Here is an 18,076-nt window from a genome sequence, read left to right on the forward strand (position 1 = left end):
GTCTCAGGGCCACCTCATTGTGCTGGTAATACTCTTGATGTGATCTTCAGTACGGACATGGAGGCTCCGTGGGTAGAGATTTCTAATGTCTCTCCCTTGTCATGGACGGATCATTTCCTGGTTGAGGCTAGAATCAAGGCTCCTACCATTAACCCTCCCGGGGGTGGCGGACCTATTAGGATGGTCCACCCTCGAAGGCTGATGGAACCCATAAGGTTCCAAGAAGCCCTAGAGGGGTATACGACTGGCTCTGACGGCGATTCTGTTGATGCCCTAACCGACATCTGGGATACTAATCTCTCTAGGGCTATACACAGTATCGCTCCCAAGCGTCCTTTTCGGCCTGCTTCCAATAAACAACCCTGGTATACGGAAGATCTCAGGGCAAGGAAGCGGGTCGTGCAACGACTAGAGCATAAATGGCGAAGACATCAGCGCTTGTCTGACAGGACACTCCTTCGCTCTCATTTGAGAGCTTATGGAGTGGCAATACGTGCAGCAAAGAACTCCTTCTATGCTGCACGTATTGCATCCGCAGAGTCGCGTCCGGCAGAGCTGTTCAGGCTTGTGAGGGAGCTAACTCGGCTCCCTCCCACCCTGAGCCCTATTTTGGAGCCATCTAAAGCCTGCTGCGACGATTTTAACAACTTCTTTGCGGATAAAATCTCTCGGGTAAGGGCTGATCTCGACGCCAGTTTTTGTGCAGATCCTATAGGAGAGGTGTCCGAAGCGTCCGTGGTCCCTGTTATACTGGATCACTTTGAGTTTGTTAGTACCGATGAAGTGGACAAGATCCTCCGAAGTGTTAGGAGGACGACTTGCTCTCTTGATCCCTGTCCCTCAAGGTTGGCAGCTCAGGGGGGAGATGTGGTGCGACTAATGTTACATCACATAATCAATACATCTCTAAGTGAGGGTCAGTTTCCATCTAAATTAAAATTAGCAGTGGTTAAACCCCTGCTAAAGAAGCCCTCCTTAGACCCCCTGCTTCATAATAATTATAGACCCATCTCGCTGCTACCTTTCTTAGGGAAGGTGACCGAGAGAGCAGTCGCCTTCCAGCTTCAGTCGATCTTGGACGACACCGATTTTCTGGACCCATTTCAAACTGGCTTCCGGGTGGGCTATGGAGTTGAGACCGCCATGGTCGCCTTAGTTGATGATCTCCGTCTGGGCATGGACAGGGGGAGCGTGTCCCTGTTAGTGCTCTTGGACATCTCAGCGGCCTTCGATACCATCGACCATGGTATCCTTCTGGGACGCCTGAGGGAGTTGGGAATTGGGGGCACTGCTTTGCAGTGGTTTCGTTCCTACCTCTCGGGCAGGTCCCAGATGGTGGAGCTGGGGGACTGTCGCTCCGATAGGAGGGCCCTGACATCTGGTGTCCCTCAGGGAGCGATTCTGTCCCCTATGCTATTCAACATTTACATGAAGCCGCTGGGAGAGATCATCCGGAGACATGGGGCGCGGTGTTATCAGTACGCTGATGACACCCAGATAATTTTCTCTATGTCTCCGACTGATGCAGTAACTAAGGATGGCATCTCTCCTCTAGATGCCTGCTTGGCGTCGGTAATGGGCTGGATGAGGGAGAACAAACTCAGTGTGAATCCAGGGAAAACGGAAGTACTGGTGATAGGTTCCCCGGTTTCTGGTGGTGAGATCTGTCACCCGGCCCTGAACGGGGTCACGCTCCCCCTGAAGGACTCGGTGTGCAGCTTGGGAGTACTCCTTGATTCGTCGCTCCAGCTGACTTCTCAGGTGGATGCGACGGTCAGGAGTGCCTGTTATCAGCTTCGGCTGATACGCCAGCTGCGTCCCTACCTGGACCGAAAGGACCTAGAATCTGTTGTACATGCTTTGGTAACCTCTTGATTGGATTTCTGCAACGCGCTCTACATGGGGCAACCCTTGTACCAAACTCGGAAGCTGCAATTGGTGCAGAACATGGCAGCCAGATTGGTCGCTGGTAGCTCCAGGTCGGACCATATAACACCTATTTTAAAAGACCTTCACTGGCTGCCTATTCGCTTCCGAGCTCAATACAAGGTGTTGGTTTTGACCTATAAAGCCCTAAATGGCTTGGGCCCAGGGTACTTGGAGGACCGCCTCTCCCCATATAATCCACCCCGCACACTCAGAACATCCGGGACTAAATTGTTGGAGGTCCCTAGGTCTAACCTTACCCGGACCTCACAGAGGGCTTTTACTACTGCTGCCCCTTTAGTTTGGAATAAGCTCCCTGCAGAGCTTCACTCCGCCGCCTCATTAGCTGTTTTTAAAAAACAGCTGAAAACATATCTATTCCGGCTGGCCTTCCCACCTTAATTTGTTTGTCTATTCTTCCTGCCCCTTTTTTCCCTTCTGACCCTGGATCGATGGAACTTTTTTGCATTTTTCTTCTGCCCCTGATATGTGTATTTTCCTATTTTACTGTTTCCTGTTCCTGTTTTTTGTAGTAATGATTTTAACTGTTATATTGAATTTTTAATCCTGTATTGAAATGTTTTTATAAATTTTGTAAGCCGCCCTGATCATTTCCATGGAAGGGCGGGGTAGAAATAAAATTTATTTATTATTATTATTACTTTTCTTCTGCCAGTTATTCTCCTGCAACTGATAACCATCAGCATCCTACCTTCTCAGAGAGGGGTTACTCAGACTTTGATCAACTCTATCTTCTGCAAACTGTAGATGCATGGGTTTCATCCATCTACAGACAACTCCCAAATATGCAGTATTTGCAGGCCAGTTAGAAAAAGTCCCTCTTAGCACTTCCTACCTGAATTTTGTGATATTCCTTGACAACATTCAGAGTTTAACCACATCACCCTCTGTGAAGATGTTTGCTCTTAATGCTAGAAAAAAAAATTCATGGCAGAATCTATACTTTCTGTGGTTGATATGCAGCCTGCTCCCTTTCTTCCAGTCATTTCCTTGCAACATACTTTTGCAAGCTGCCCAAAGAAACCCTACACTGATGAAGAATGGCTTTGGGCTGCATGTACAGTAGGTCCTATGCTGCACAACACAAGAAAGGATGCAAAATGTATGGGTTCAAAAGCAAAGGGACAAAGGGCCTGCCTCCTTCCTGTCTCACACCAGCTTAGCCTGCCTCCTGCAACCGACAAACCAGGATGGGACTCAGCACTCCACTGACATCCTTCCCTTCAGTGGTATTTCTGGTTATCACAGCCAGCAGGGACAGAACAGACATTCTTGGGATATTATCCCAGCAGCCCTCATAACACAAGATGGGCGAAGAGGAAGCATGAGACAGGCGTACCGTGCATCCCTTGTACTTCCCACTGCAAAGTGGCATGACAATTTTTTCCTTTCAAATTCACAACAATGCTGCAGGGACAATATACCTATTGGTAGGATTCACTGGTTTTATAGTTTCCTAGGTGTCACCGACTGGAATTTTTGATCATGTAAGATTCAAATCCTATCCAAGAATCTAGGAAGTCAGCAAGGTAGTTTTGGTTAGTATGGTATGTTCCAAGCAGGGATACTTTTTTGTAATTGTGCTGTTGCAATGCTATCAATAAGTCATTTCATTTGGATGTTTTGTCAGTCCAGTTGGAATTGCTCCCAGAGCACCATTCGCACTCCTAGAACCAGGGTTGTTTTCTATCGCTATGACTACTACTACCACTTCTGCCATGACCACCATCACCATCCCATTTGGGAGGGGCACTACAGCTACAGATTTACTCTTAGAAAATCAATTCATTTGAGATGTGGTGCTGGAGAAGAGTGCTAAGGATCCTGTGGATGCCCAAAAGATAAACAAATGGATCCTTGAGTAGATTAAGCCAGATATCTCCCTGGAAGCCATGATAACAAAACTGAGGGTGTTGTACTTCGGACACATCATGAGAAGGTATGCTGCCATTCCATGGCTCAAAGGCAGGATCTCGTGCCTGTCACAATAATCCAGGATCCCAAGAAAGCCACATTTTCAGCAGCTCTGTACAGTGGTGCCCTTGGAGACAATCCAAGGATTGCAGCAAACATTAAATGCCAGCATCCCCTCTGGAGCGGCAGATCACGTTCAGCCTGTTTGGCAGCAACAACATGACCACTATCTGGATTCCAGGCTGAATTCATGGCAGTGTTCTTTGAAGTTCCAGACCTCATGGCCTCAAGCCCATATACTGGCCCCTCCTTTTGAGAACGCCTGTGGCACCTTCGGTCTAGTGGGTCAGACACTGGGGAAGCTGCCGTTTTCTTTTGCAAAAGGACATAATATCAACTTCAGAGATCCAGGTCTCTGGACAACTGTCCCGAAGCAGGTGCTCATTTCTCACTCATGCTCATTTATTTCTGCAAAGAAACCAGCCTCCCTGATTCTGTAAAACGTCTGGATACTGAATTATTATTTTGCTTTTCTTGTTACATTTAATGCAAGTATTTTATTTAATGTGTTATACTGTTTGTTACACTTGGCTACTGCATGCTACTTTGACTGCTGGAAAAGAGAGGTAAACAATACATGGATCTGGAGATCACATTTCTGGACACCTGGGACTCAATTTCTAGAAGGTAAAGGTAGGCTTGAGGAGCAGAATTGGGTCTTTCAACTTGCAAGGGTGGGACTGCCAATAATCCCCTTTACACCACCTTTCCCCATACATTAATGCTGTCCCCTAGTGTCTCTAGTCATTCTTCTTCCCTCCCTTACAAGTCTAAAATTTGATAAGTAAAAAGCTCTTTAAAAGTAGCCTAAAACCAGGCCCTGGTCAGTACATGCAGAATCTGCACAACAGATACAATGCTTGGTGGGTAAAAAAAAAAAAAGCATTTACAGTGCGCAAGACACCGGATGCATGTGGTTTCAGTGATCCTTACAACTTACACATAAAAGAAGACAAATTATATTGAAGAATGGATTGTAGGCAAAGAAAGGGGGGAAGTAAATATACAAGAAGGATGGAGAAAGAAAGCAGTTTTTCAAAGGTTGCTGAATAGGACTACCTGAACATTAGGAGGAACCACCTGAACATTAGGAGGAACTTCCTGACAGTAAGGGCTGTTCGACAGTGGAATGCACTTCCTCGGAAGGTGATAGAGTCTCCTTCCTTGGAGGTCTTTAAACAGAGGCTGGATGGCCATCTGTCAGGGATGCTTTGATTTGGATTTCCTGCATGGCAGAATGGGGTTGGACTGGATGGCCCTAGTGGTCTCTTCCAACTCTACGATTCTATGATTCTATGATTCTATGATTCTATGACTAGACTTAAACGGGATGGAGAAGAAAACATTTAAGGAAAGGTTGAGGAGGCTGCACCTGCTCAGCTTGGTGAAGAGAAGGTAGTGACATATACACTCATTGCAGTCTTTAAATATCACAAAGGTTGTCACACAGAGAAGAGGGTGAGGGCTTGTTCACGGCAGCCCCAGAGGGTAGGACCAGGTTTAATGGTTTTAAGGTACAGGAGAGCAGATTACGACTGAACATTAGAAGGAACTTCTTGACAGTCAAAGAGATGGTGGGGTCTCTTTCTTGGGATATCTTCAGAAAGAGGCTGGACAGTTAACTGCTGCTGGGGATGCTCTCAGTGTAGTTCCTGCACTCAACAGGGTTTTGGCTTCTATTGCCTATGGGACCCCTTCCAAATGTATGATTTTATGATTATGTGCACAATAGCCAGACTCATCAGTAGACCAAGGATTCAGTCTAGCTGCTTTGTTTGAACAGGATCTCTTTCTCCCTCTTCTCTGTTTTATAGCAATCTCCAGGTTTTATTACAGTGTGACTTATTTTGTTGTAATTCTGCTTCATTTCAATTCCTGCAAAACGCCCTGATAATTTCTATTACAGAACAGCCTATAAAGCGTACGCATGTCTGCCTCTTTCTTTAAACAAAACTATGCAAAAATTCAGCTTTGGCTTTTTGCTGTCTCACCTGTCGGTTGAAGTCCTCCTCATTCTCCATCCACATGTACTCTGCAAAGGGGTTGTTTTCCTTCTCATCATGCCCATTCACTACCTGGTCCTCCTTGGATTTTGCAGGGGTGGTTGAAGTTGTGGTTGTGTTGGCCACGTTGGAACCATTCATCATTATGGAATCTAAAAGGATATTAGCAACAACGAAGGGATGCTATTAGAAGTCACAGACTAACAGAAAGTGCTACTGCGCACCTGCACCTCATTAAACAGGGGTAGAGAACATGCAACTCATTGGACCACCACTCCCATCATTGTACACCACTGTCAGTGCTAGTTAGGGCTGATGGGAACTGCAATTCAGTAATATCTTGATTTTACTGCATAATGTATTGTTGTTGCTAACCTTCATGTAGTTTCTGACTCATGGCCACCCTAAGATGTCTCTATCATGGGGTTTCCTTGGCAAGATGTGTTCAGAGGAAGTTTGCTATTTCTTTCTCCTGAGGATGAGCCTGTGACTTGCCCAAGAGGGGTTCATGGCTAAGCTGAGAATCGAACCTTGGTCTCCAGAGTCATAGTCCAACAAACCACTGTGTCACACAAATTCACTGAGTCTTATTCCTATGTATCTATGCAAAGAATAACATCATTAATCCTTCCATTCTCTTGGGGGGGGGGGAGCTGCCTCTGCACACCCTCCTCTCTCTCCTATTTACCACCACCATCTTAAAAACAATTCTTTGTCCATTCTGACAACCTCTTTGTCCATTCTGATAAACAGATGACCAGAAGAAGACAGGGACTGTGTGTAACTCTCTGGGTTAAAATCCCAAAGCAGTAGGAATGGTAAACACAGGTTGATCCTGTGCAGTTTACATAGGAGGAAACCCTGTTGAATCCACATAGGTGTTACTTCCATGAGTATACATATAGGCTTGTCCTACAAGCAGCTCTCAAAGGGGAAGGAGGGCCAGAGCATTTTGGACAAACATGGAAAACAGAGTCTGGTCTCAGAGAAGACTACACCAAGCTTTGCAAAAATTCTGTCAAGAACCTGCTGCTTCCCATGGGTTTTGGAAGCCAGTGTCAAGCATTAGGTAGAACCACCACCCTTTTTTCTCTTAGCTATTGTGAGGTTCTCTCCTGCCCTCCCAGGAAAGTATTACCTAACACAAAGACATAATTTATAATTAAAACCAAACCACAATTTCAAAACACAAAATGGCAAACAAGCAGCAGCATTTTAAAAAACCACAAACATGATTCACATTTTCAAATGCCATGTTGGGGGGGGGGGGGGAATGAGTCTTTGCTGGGCATCACAACAATAACAACCCAAAATGCCAAGTGACCCTCCCAAAGGAGCCATCACAGGCAAGGCCCTGTCTTCATTCTCAGTGAGAGCCTCTGCTATCGATCACTCTGTATGAGGAGGCTGAGATGGAGATAGGCAAGCATTGCAGCATCTTTTTCCTATTCTGTTCAACACAGAACAGTAATCTAGTTTAAATGGAGGAAAAGTTTATGACAAAATACTCTCCAGTTAAGTTATTTCTGTCCGTAAAAGAGAGGGCAATAGGCTTAAGAGGGAAGTTAGTTTGTGCATTTTCTCTCAAACTTTCTGGGTTTTCAAAGATCAGCATTAGCAATTTCAATAGGGCCTGGAAACAGAATAGGAGCCAATGCAGCTGTCTGAGCACCAGGGAGCTGCTTTTCCAATTCAAAAGCAATGATTATGAGCTGTAGTTTCCATTCTCCAAAAGGCAATACTGTGTATTGTAACATCAGTAATCTGGCCTACAGGTGACTAGTGCCCCAGCTTTTAGAGGCTGGAGTGGTCTACTGTGTGGATCCAAGAGCAAATTACCCCAAACCCCCTTTGGAGGTTTTTAAAGAGGGGCTGGATGGGGGAGAGCTTTGATTCTTCCTGCATGACAGAAGGGAATAGGAATAGGTGACCCTTGGGGTCTTCTAAACAGGATTCTACGATTCTATGGTTAGTGTTATGAGCACATTTGATTCATAGGGCTACACAGCCTGAATTCTAGCTTCATGGATTATATTATGTAAAGTGGGGCTAGGGCAAGATTCTGTTCCTCCCCCAAAACTAGTTTCTATGTTGGCTGGACAAACATATCAATAAAAGTATGGTGTCTAGATCAAGGGAAGTCATAGTGCAACTCTATTCTACTTTGGTCAGACCTCACCTAGAATACTGTGTCCTGAAGAGGGCCACCAAAATGGGGAAAGGTCTAGAAACCATGCCTTATGAGGAAAGACTTACTAGTGAGCTGGGTATGTTTAGTCTGGAGAATAGAAGGTTAAGAGGTTATGATAGCCCTGTTTAAGAGTTTGAAGGGGTGTCACATTGAGGATGGAAAAGGCTTGTTTTCTGCTGCTCCAGTGACTAGAACACGGAACAGTGGATGCAAGCTCCAGGAACAGAGATCCCACCTCAACATTAGGAGGAACTGATGGTAAAAGTTGTTCAACAGTGGAGCACAATCCCTTGGAGTCTCCTTCTTTGGAGGTCTTTAAACAGAGGCTGGATGGCCATCTATCAGGGATGCTTTGATTGTGAGTTCCTGCATGGCACAATGGGGTTGGACTGGATGGCCCTTGTGGTCTCTTCCCACTCTACAATTCTATGATTCTAACATGGCCGAAATTAAGCAATTAACTGTCACTCATCCTAAGCAGGAAAGAAGAAATACCACAGTCCCTATGGGCCATTTATGCAAAAGTATTTGGAAGTAAAAGCCAAACAGGACATGAATGCGGAATGGCCAGATCTGCACGGACGCATCTCAAAAGGAACACTTCCTTGTGCTCCTCTCTAAAGTCCACTTCTTGAATATTCCCTGAGAACAGGGGAGCTTTGCTGGACTTGGACCCAGAGGATCAGGGCTCAAATCCCTTGCTTCAATGTGGATCCTTGGGAAAGACACAGCCTTTCAACCTCAACTGCTCGTCTTTAAAGGCCATATATGGTCTACCACAAAGGAATGTTGTACAGGTCCATACAATGAACAAAATAATAAAAGGACTTCACAAGCTAAAAAGGAAAGCCCATAGATAAATATGGTAGACTGCCCTGTCCCTGGTCTCCTGACAATACCATTCATCAAAGTATCTCTCAGGGATCTTGGCCCTAGAGCAGAAGTTCCGAAACAATGGTCCTCCAGGTCTGTTGGACTTCAACTCCCAGAAGCCCCAGCCTACTTGGCTAATAGTCAGGAACCCTGGGAGATGAAATTCAAAATCTCAGTAGGACCAAAGTTTGGGAACCACTGCCCTAGAGGAAGGGAGAATGTGGCTGGAGCTTCTAGCCCTGCGGATGGTCAAGCAGCACTCCCACCCTCAGGACTGAAATTAGGTATCCATGAGCTGGAAGAATGAGAAGAGCAGAAGCCGTTCTGACTGCTTCAAAGCCATGACAATGTTCTCCATCAAATCCTTGGCCTTCTATTTGGGACACCTATGAACATCCTAATGGCAAGAGGCCTGGATCCTACTAGTTAGTCTCTACTAGAACAAGGACAGCTGTCTATAAGTCCCTTTGATTCAATGGACTACTCCAATTGTGACTAGCAACTGCTGTTATTGTTTTAGACTGATTTTATTACAAGCTGCCCTGAGATCTTCAAATAGAGGGCCAGAGCTAAATATATAATATAGATATTTTTATATTAAAGAATATATTATTATTATATAATAAATTACACACACACACAAATTATATAATAAAGAATAAACAACAACAGGGCCTATATATGGTGTGAATCTGACATGTTTTTTTCTGAAGACTATCTGAGTAGAGTAAACCCAGATTCCACATTAATACTCACATGCAAGGATCATTTGCTTTGGTAGCTCTGTTATCAAATGATGCAAAGTTATTTTCTTTGAGGATTCAACAGGCTCTGCTGCTGACAGAGAGCTATGACTCCCTGAACCAGTAGGCTGGCCTTTGGCCCAAACCTCCAGACAACCATCACATCCAGAGTGAAGTCCCGAATTTTATTTTCATTGGTAAACACCTACTAGGGCAGGGGCAAAAAGGCTTCCTGGCCTGGAAACCATCTTGAGTTCCATATTGAGATAAAGGCAGGGTATAGATCAAATCAAATAAGGTCCCTTGAGATGCACCACATGGAGCTTTGTGCAAAAGAAACATGGTCAGAAATAAATAAATTACAGCATTCAGAGATGGAAGAATTTGAGGACTAGAACCTGACTGACTGCCCACCAATTACAAGTCGCCCAGAGACCCATATCGACTTTCTCCACATCCCTAGATAGAAGACATGGGAAAGAGGAGAAATGGGGGTAGGGAAAATGTTTAAAATGGTGAGGCTCACTACTTGGCATGGGAAGTATTTCTCACACATTGCTTATTTCTCCTGCTCTGCTGAATCAACAAGCGGTCTGTCCAGTAAAACCACAAGATTCCAGGTAGTTGGGCTAGTTAATGCCAGGAACTGGCAAGGAAAGCAGCCAGTCTTCTGCCAGAGTAAACTCCACAAGGCAGAAGGGGACACTGCACCAACCTCAGCACCTGAAGGCTGGTGGGCAAGGGGACCCCTGAAGTGGTGAGAAAGCAAAGGATGCACCTTCTCATCTCTCACAGGTTAGTAAATGAACAGCCTCCTGTGGCTGGGCATCAGATAGAAGGTTGGTCCTACTGGGCTCAGTTCACATGCAGAATGGCAATGCCCAGAAGGCTTGCAATGAACGAGTCCACACCTTAGACCCAAAGTTCATAGCAATATGAAGGTGTTCCTCAACTAACTAGTCCATATGGAACAAGCTCCTCTGGAAGTAGTTTGCATGAAAGCCAGTACTTTAAAGGCAGGGGCCAGAGTGCAGTGGGAAGGAGTAGATTCAGTCCCTATCCTCTCTGGATTTAAGGCACACATAGTGTGTACTCACACTCTGTTGTGGTATGGGGGGCAAGATGAATCCACACCAAGGCTATACTTTGCTGGAGGTGGCAGAAGGGGAATCAGTTTTACAAACAAGAGCTCAGCTGTGGAACACATGAAGAAAAACAGCAACACCAAGCCAGTCCTCTCCAACCCAGGACTGCTGAATCACAATCTCTATCATCCCCTGCCAGAAACAACACTCTGACTGTGGAGCCACAATACAACAATAGCAATAGTAATAGCAAGCACATTTCTATACCGCTTATCTGCACTTAAGCACCCCCAAAGCTGTTTATAATGTGTAAGCTAATTGTCCACAACAAGCTGGGGACTCATTTTACTAACCTACGAAAAGATGGAAGGCTGAGTGGATCCTGGAGCCCTGCCTGGGATCAAACTCACAACCTTGTGGTGGTGAATGGCTGCAATACTGGCATTTAATCACTGTGCCACCAGGGCTTCCTATGGAAGCCAATGGGTTGAGGAAGGCTGCTCTAAGGCCATGCAGTAGGCATGTACATTTAAAGTGCCACCTCAGAGCAACCTTGCTTCTTCATCAGTCTCCCTGGAGACACAGAACTGACTTCCAAATAAGCTAATGCTGGCTCATGTGAGGCTGAATACTACAATACCACTCCTCCATGGGATTTGCAGCCATTTCTTGAGAACCCAAAAGGCTTTCCCAGCAGTTTGCCAGGTGCTCAGCAACAAAAGCAGTGAGCTGGGCTGGAGGCAGCTCCTGCCATATGGACCATAAATCAGCCCAGTCTTTGCGAGGCCCCGGAGAGGAGAGCCCCATGCAGAGCGAGAGCTGGCAGGAGAAAATGAACCACGTCACCCGGAGCGGCCATGGAAAAATACCGCACGCCAAATGCCAAGAGAAAGCTGGCTGGCACTCTCTCAAGGACAGGGAGAGAACCCCATTCCAGTAACTGGTGGGAGGGGGACAAGTGTGGAATCATACTTGCGCCCCTTGCCTCAAACTTTACAACATGGGTGATTTTCCAGTTGAGTGAGCCTTATCTCCAACATAACAGATCAAGCTGAGTTGGACTTTTCCTCAGCAAAAGAGTAGAAATCCAGAAGAACTAAAGCCTTGCTGAAAAAGGATTGTAAATGCCAGCCTCTCCACTACCTTGAAGCAAATCCATTACAGTAGAAAACATCTGGATGGTGTCCTAAATGGCTTCCGGTTCTGAAATTTGGATCATGCAATAACAAGGCGGTCCACAGGCCAATCTCCACAGACAAGATTCTGAGAAAATGCTTGACTGAAGTTCTCTTCTTGATCTGTGTGGGTCTTATGAGGTTGGGTTTGTCTTTCTCCGCCAAAACACAGCTCAACACACCCCTTTTCACAGGAGTGGCCTGGTTCTCCACTTGTGCCACACAGTGCTTCTGAACTGCCCATGTGGTTTTGCAAGGCCTTCACACAAAAGGTTGTGGATTGTCCTGTCTCACAACTGTGTGGAAAATGTTTTAGCTTCCCGAACAGTGAGAATAATCAGCCAAGCCTTTAACAAAGATGCCCTCGCAGGCTCTTTTTTTTTTTTTTGGGGGGGGGGGGGAAGAGAGACCAAACTCAAAGGTTTCAGTGTGTACACAGCAAGACTTCAGTTTCTCACCAAGGCATCGAGAAAACCCTTGCTTGAATCTCTTTGCCTTGTGTTTTGCATGCTGATTATCATGGAGAAAAATGAAACACCTATTTGCTACCAAGACCACATGGGATCAAATCCAACAAGAACAAGTCTCCTCATGCCTTCCAGTCAGGGACAGAAAGATTTTCTTCAGTTAGGGATGCCTAGATCCCAATAAATTTTAGCATCTACTCCAGGGTACACAGAACTGAGTACTTCTACCAAGGTGTTTTTGGTGTGTGTGTGTTTAAAAGAAATAAAGCAAATGTGTATCTTTAAAGCTGCAGACAGAGCTCTAAAACTGTGTGGATATTTGCAAAGATGCTGCAGAAGGAAGTCTGCCCCCCCCCAAGTTGGTACTAACCTTTGTTTTCCTGCTATTTATGGAGGAGAAAAAGCCCCACGTCAGTGGCTATGATGGGAAGGCGGGCTTGTGGAGAAAGCCTGCCTTCTGTGAAGCAGAGAGAGTGGAATGGCAGAGTGATCCTCCCCTCCTCCACCACCCAGCTGCTTTTCTATGCTGATCACAGAAGAAAGGGCTTGCCTTCCTCTGTGGCTATAGTGGAAACAGACTAGGTTAGATTGGCACAAATTACAACCCTTGACAGCTCACAGATTTCTTCAGATTTCCTTGCTGTCAAGTCACTGGTCTTTGGAGGGTCTGGTTCAAGAAGTAATTGGGAAATCAAGGGAACACAGTCAGGGCACACCGGGTGCCATTGGGGTCCAAGAGTACAGACCCTGTGTCCTCTTCCAGAAACATATTTTAAAGTGCTTCCCTTCAGCAGGTCTTACAAATGTGCTATGCTTGAGAAGGAGCTTCAGAAGCTGCAAAGAACTCACTGCCCTTGATTGAAATGCTGCCAGCGTCAGCAGCACAGGCAAAACTCTAATTAAAGGGAGCACTGAGCCACGTGTTTTGGGGCTGCTCAATTAACAGCATTACGTGGAAGACACAACAGCTTGCCAGATTTGGGAGGCAGGAGGCTGCTGGGCCACCAGGATGCACTAACATGGAGATGAATCATCCAGCTGGCAATGGCCACAGGCCACGAGGCAAGGACAGGCTTCAACCCCTTTCCCTTCCAAAGCACCTGCAGGAGGGGTGACTTTTAAAGGAGAAGATCACTCCTGCAAAGGGTCGGAGTAGGCTCACAAAAGTAGCTGTCAATGATGACTCTTGCTCGATCTCCTGAGACGTCCCCTATCACTTGCAGATAAAAAAATCTTATTAGTTCAAGACCACTGGCCAATACAGAAACAAATTACAGTAGTCCCTCCACATTTGCTGGGGCTAAGGGCTTTTCTGTGGGGTTTTCAGGCTACGAGGTGTTCTGGAAGTTTATTCCTAATGTTTCGCCAACAGCTGTGGCTGGCATTTTCAGAGAATGCTGGCAAGGAAGAGAGTGAGGTATACATACTGTTGGTTGAGAGGAAGCGATTTGCATATTAATCTGTGTATTGTTCTGTTGCTGAATGGCAAAGCCTACGTAAATGGACACCCTGTAGGACTTGCCATTCAACAATAGAACAATACACAGATTAACATGTAAATCGCTTCCTCTCAACCAACAGTCAGTCAGTCAGTCAGTCAGTCAGTCTGTCTGTCTGTCTGTCTGTCTGTCTATCTATCTATCTCCAGGTCCTCCAGGGCAACTCTATGGTCAACATGTGCCAGAAGTTGTTCATAAACACATGCTGGACGACCTACAAATGCCTAGAGAAGCGTTTTCTCTAGGAACCTCTAGCTTCTCCAGCACAACTCTATGGTCAGCAACTGGCAGAGTTGTGCTGGAGGGCCCAGAGATTCCTAGAGAGAACCTATTACTCAAAATTGCAAATAATCAAATCCACTAAGGTCAAAGCTGCAAACGTGGCGGGCCAACTGTAGTCCTATGCAGTGAGTCAACAGTCTGGAAGAGAAAAAAGCAGCCAATTGTGCTCCCCTTTACAAATACTTCTATTGTCAAGTCACCTGTGGAGGTTTCTGAACCTATTGCAGACAACTAATTTAAAACACCCTCCCTTCAGTTTTACCACTCCACTTGCCATCAAACACAAATATAGAATGCTTCCTCACAGTCTAAAGGCTACTGCCCAAGAGCCAATCTACCTCCTGACATTTCCTAGAGGCTGGAATTTTGGATGGCGGCAGCCAGGAGCAAACCTGAGCAGCTGGAATGGGCCTAAGATGCCACTCGGTCTCTGTGGAGGAATAAGAGCTGCCCTTTGGAAGGGCCAAGCTGAGGTGCCTTTTGTAAATGATCAGCCAGTCAACAAACTGAGTGATGCTCAAAGCTATTTATAGGAGCTAATGCTGGAACCCAGTCACAGGTGGCCTCTTCTCTCACCCTTGACACTCCAGATTGAAGAAAACCTCCGGCCAAATCTGCATCTCTGGGCAACACTGAGCTGGTAGATGGGGGACAGAGGCAAATGCCCTCTCAATCCCTTTGCCAGGAATGGCCAGCCTCAATACTGGCAAACAAGGCCACTCATATTCTTCTGTTGTTGTGTTACTTCAAATCATTTCTGACGGATGGCAAACCTAATGTGAACCCATCATAGAACTGTCTTGGCAAGATTTGTTCAGAGGAGGTTTGCTATTGCCTTCATAGGATCATAGAGTTGTAAGAGACCACAAGAGCTAGCTAATCCACTTCCTGCCATGCAGGAACTCTCAATCAACTCATCCCCATTGACAGATGGCCATCCAGCCTCTGTTTAAAGACCTCCAAAGAAGGAGACTCCACCAAAATATCCGAGGGAGTGTATTCCACTGTTGAACAGCTCTCACTGTCAGGAGATTCTTCCTAAAGTTGAAGTGGAATCTCTTGTCCTTTAGCTTCCATCCATTGTTCCAGGTCCTGTTCTCTGGAGCAGCAGAAAACAAGCTTGCTCCCTTTTCAATATGACAACCCTTCAAATATTTCAACAGGGCTATTGTGTCACCTCTTAACCTTATCTTCTCTAGGCTAAACATCCCCAGCTTCCTAAGTCGTTCCTCATAGAGCATGGTTTCCAGAACCTTCACCATTTTGGTCACCCTCTTCTGGACATGCTCCAGCTTCTAAACATCCTTTTTTAGTTGAGGTGCCCAGAACTGGACACAGTATTCCATGTGAGGCCTGAACAAAGCAGAATAGAATGGCACTATTACTTCCCTTGATCTAGACAGTATATTTCGTTTGATGCAGCCTAGAATCATATTGGCCTTCCTCTGAAGCTGAGAGCATGTGACTTGCCCAGGTTCACTCAGTGGATTTCATGACCAAGTGGGCCCTCGATTCCAGGTCCAGAGTCACAGTCCAATGGTCAAACCACTATGCCACATTGGTTCTTTCATTTTGCCTCATCTCCTCCAAAAACAAGTTCTCTGGGGATCTTTCTTGCTATCCTTGCATTTTCTCCCTCATTCCCCTGACTGGCAACTGAGTACTCCTTATTCCCTTCCTCAAACCACTACGCTACACTAGCTCTACCAGTTAGTTCACAAACTGCTGGTCTCTCTCTGTGTGAATTTGTTAGTAGCATGCCAAGACAATTATAATATTTCATGTATTTGTATCCTTTCATATCAATAGCACAGCTGAGAACCAAGGATACACCCTTTTTGTGCAGTTGCTAGTATATGTTGTCCGATGCCTACCTTCTGAAATGGAAAGGGGGTCACAACAAATGCACTTTCACAGGACTAGCACATTCTTCAAGCATCACTCCAGTCACACGTTTTGAAATTCAATCTAAAAATTCACTGCACAGATAATAAATCAAAACTGCTAAGGCCTGTAAATCATAGAGTTGGAGGAGAGCACCATGGCCATCCAGTCCAACCCCATTTTGCCATGAGCGAACTCACCACCAAATCTCCTTTCCTGTAGCTTGCATCCATTGTTCTGTGTTCTAGTTTCTGGAGCAGCAGAAAACAAGCTTGCTCCACCCTCCCTTCAAATATTTGAACAGGGCTATCATATCACCTCTTAACCTTCTCTTCTCCAGGATAAACATATCCAGCTCCCTAAGTCTCTCCTCATAGGGCTTCATGGTTTCCAGGCCCTTCACCATTTTGGTTGTCCTCCTTTGGACATGCTCCAGCTTCTCAATTGGAATACTGTGTCCAGTTTTGGGCAGCACAATTCAAAAAAGGATGTTGAGACAAGAACCAAGCTGTAAAATATCTATTCTGCTGTGAACTCTGCCAAATATTGGACCAATCCCAGGTTTATTCCAATACAGTCGGCCCTCCATATTGACAGATTCTGCATCCACGAGTTCAACCATCTATGGCTTGAAAATATCCTCCCCCAACTAAAAGGGGGGAAAAAATCAAAAAAATCAAACCTTCCTTTTGCTATTTTATACAAGAGCCACCATTTTACTGTGCCACTGTATATAATGGCACTGGTATATCCACAGATTTTGTTATGCACAGTGGGGTGCTGGAACCAACCCCCAGCAGATATCAAGGGCCCGCAGTACATTTATAAAACGGATCGCTAAAATCCAGAACAAACTATAGACCAGTTATGTGTCCAACAAGACTGTTCACTTCCAACAAATAGGCAAACCTTAGTCTGATATGAAGGGGCCAACTGATGTTAATGGACTACTGTACCAAACTTCGTCATGCCCAAGGTATCTAGCATATTATGTATGTGCCAGAGAAACCAAATCAAAGGCCATTTCCATTTAACACACTTGTCCTATTGTTTATCCAGTTGACCAATAAAGCGTATTTGGCTGAAATCCCCCCAAGGATGCCTGCTTTTCGTCAGGCTGTCCCAACAGAGATGCATGCTAGGACATCAGGCAAATGAAGGACCACATCCTCACCAGATGGCCTGGATCAGCCCTGGTTTTGCAATATTTAGACTGCCACACAGCTACATCTCATTTAAATATCAGAATTGGATGTTAATCCCCATTCTTGTAGCTGTTTAATCAGCTCTGGGCAGCAACTAACAGAGCTAAGGATCTCCAACCCAGTGCAATAAAACAGAAGCAGGCTGCAACCTTTCATCTGAAAGAGGCCTTCATACAGGTTTATACTTAAAGACCCAGACCTCCTCCCACACACCCCAAACCCTGACCCTCATGACCAAAAATTTTGACACACTACAACATAAACTGATCCCAATACTATGTTTTCCAAATGCTTTTCTAAATCTCCTCCCAAGGTGTAAGCCTTGCAATATCAGTCAGCTTGCTTCTGACAGGATTTTCATAAAAGAGGAGCAAGTGGCAAAGCAGATGCTTCAAAATTCCCTTCTTGCAGAAGTGCTGTTATTCTGACATGTAAGATCAAGGATTAAAACCCCACACAGATGGGCTTATTTCTGCAATAAATAATAATAATAATAATAATAATAAGGTTGGTGCGCTCAGTTTAGGTAGACCTTTCTACATTAAGAAGGTGTGATGAAACAGTACTGAAACCACAGCTCAGATCCAACCGCAAAGGCATTTTGAATTGGCTTCCTTTCAGCTTGACTCACTAGAAATGCCAGCTCGGCACAGTACTAAAACCACTTGGGTTTTGCAATGCTGCTTTTGATATCATTTTTGTTGTTGCTGTGTGCCTTCAAGTCGCTTCCAACTTATGGCAGCACTAA

General features: G+C 45.4%; 1 protein-coding gene across 4 annotated transcripts in view; it reads right to left on the reverse strand.

The window, feature by feature from the left end:
* Positions 1-18,076, reverse strand: part of LOC149313318 (polyadenylate-binding protein-interacting protein 2B-like) — a 40,898-nt gene that overhangs the window by 5,679 nt on the left and 17,143 nt on the right. For 2 of the 4 annotated variants that reach the window (XM_089526445.1, XM_089526444.1), the window contains exon 2: positions 5,913-6,076. In XM_089526445.1, coding sequence (XP_089382571.1) covers positions 5,913-6,068 — 156 coding nt within the window. In that variant the 5' untranslated portion in view covers positions 6,069-6,076. Of the gene's footprint in view, positions 1-5,912; positions 6,077-11,959; positions 12,108-12,828; positions 12,919-18,076 lie in introns of those variants that run through there. The other 2 variants (XM_089526446.1, XM_089526443.1) reach the window with 2 other exon arrangements.

This window comes from Sceloporus occidentalis, unplaced genomic scaffold, assembly GCF_023333645.1.
Source record: "Sceloporus occidentalis isolate IW3139 unplaced genomic scaffold, rSceOcc1.0.p SCAF_5, whole genome shotgun sequence".
Classification (NCBI taxonomy): Eukaryota; Metazoa; Chordata; class Lepidosauria; order Squamata; family Phrynosomatidae; genus Sceloporus; species Sceloporus occidentalis.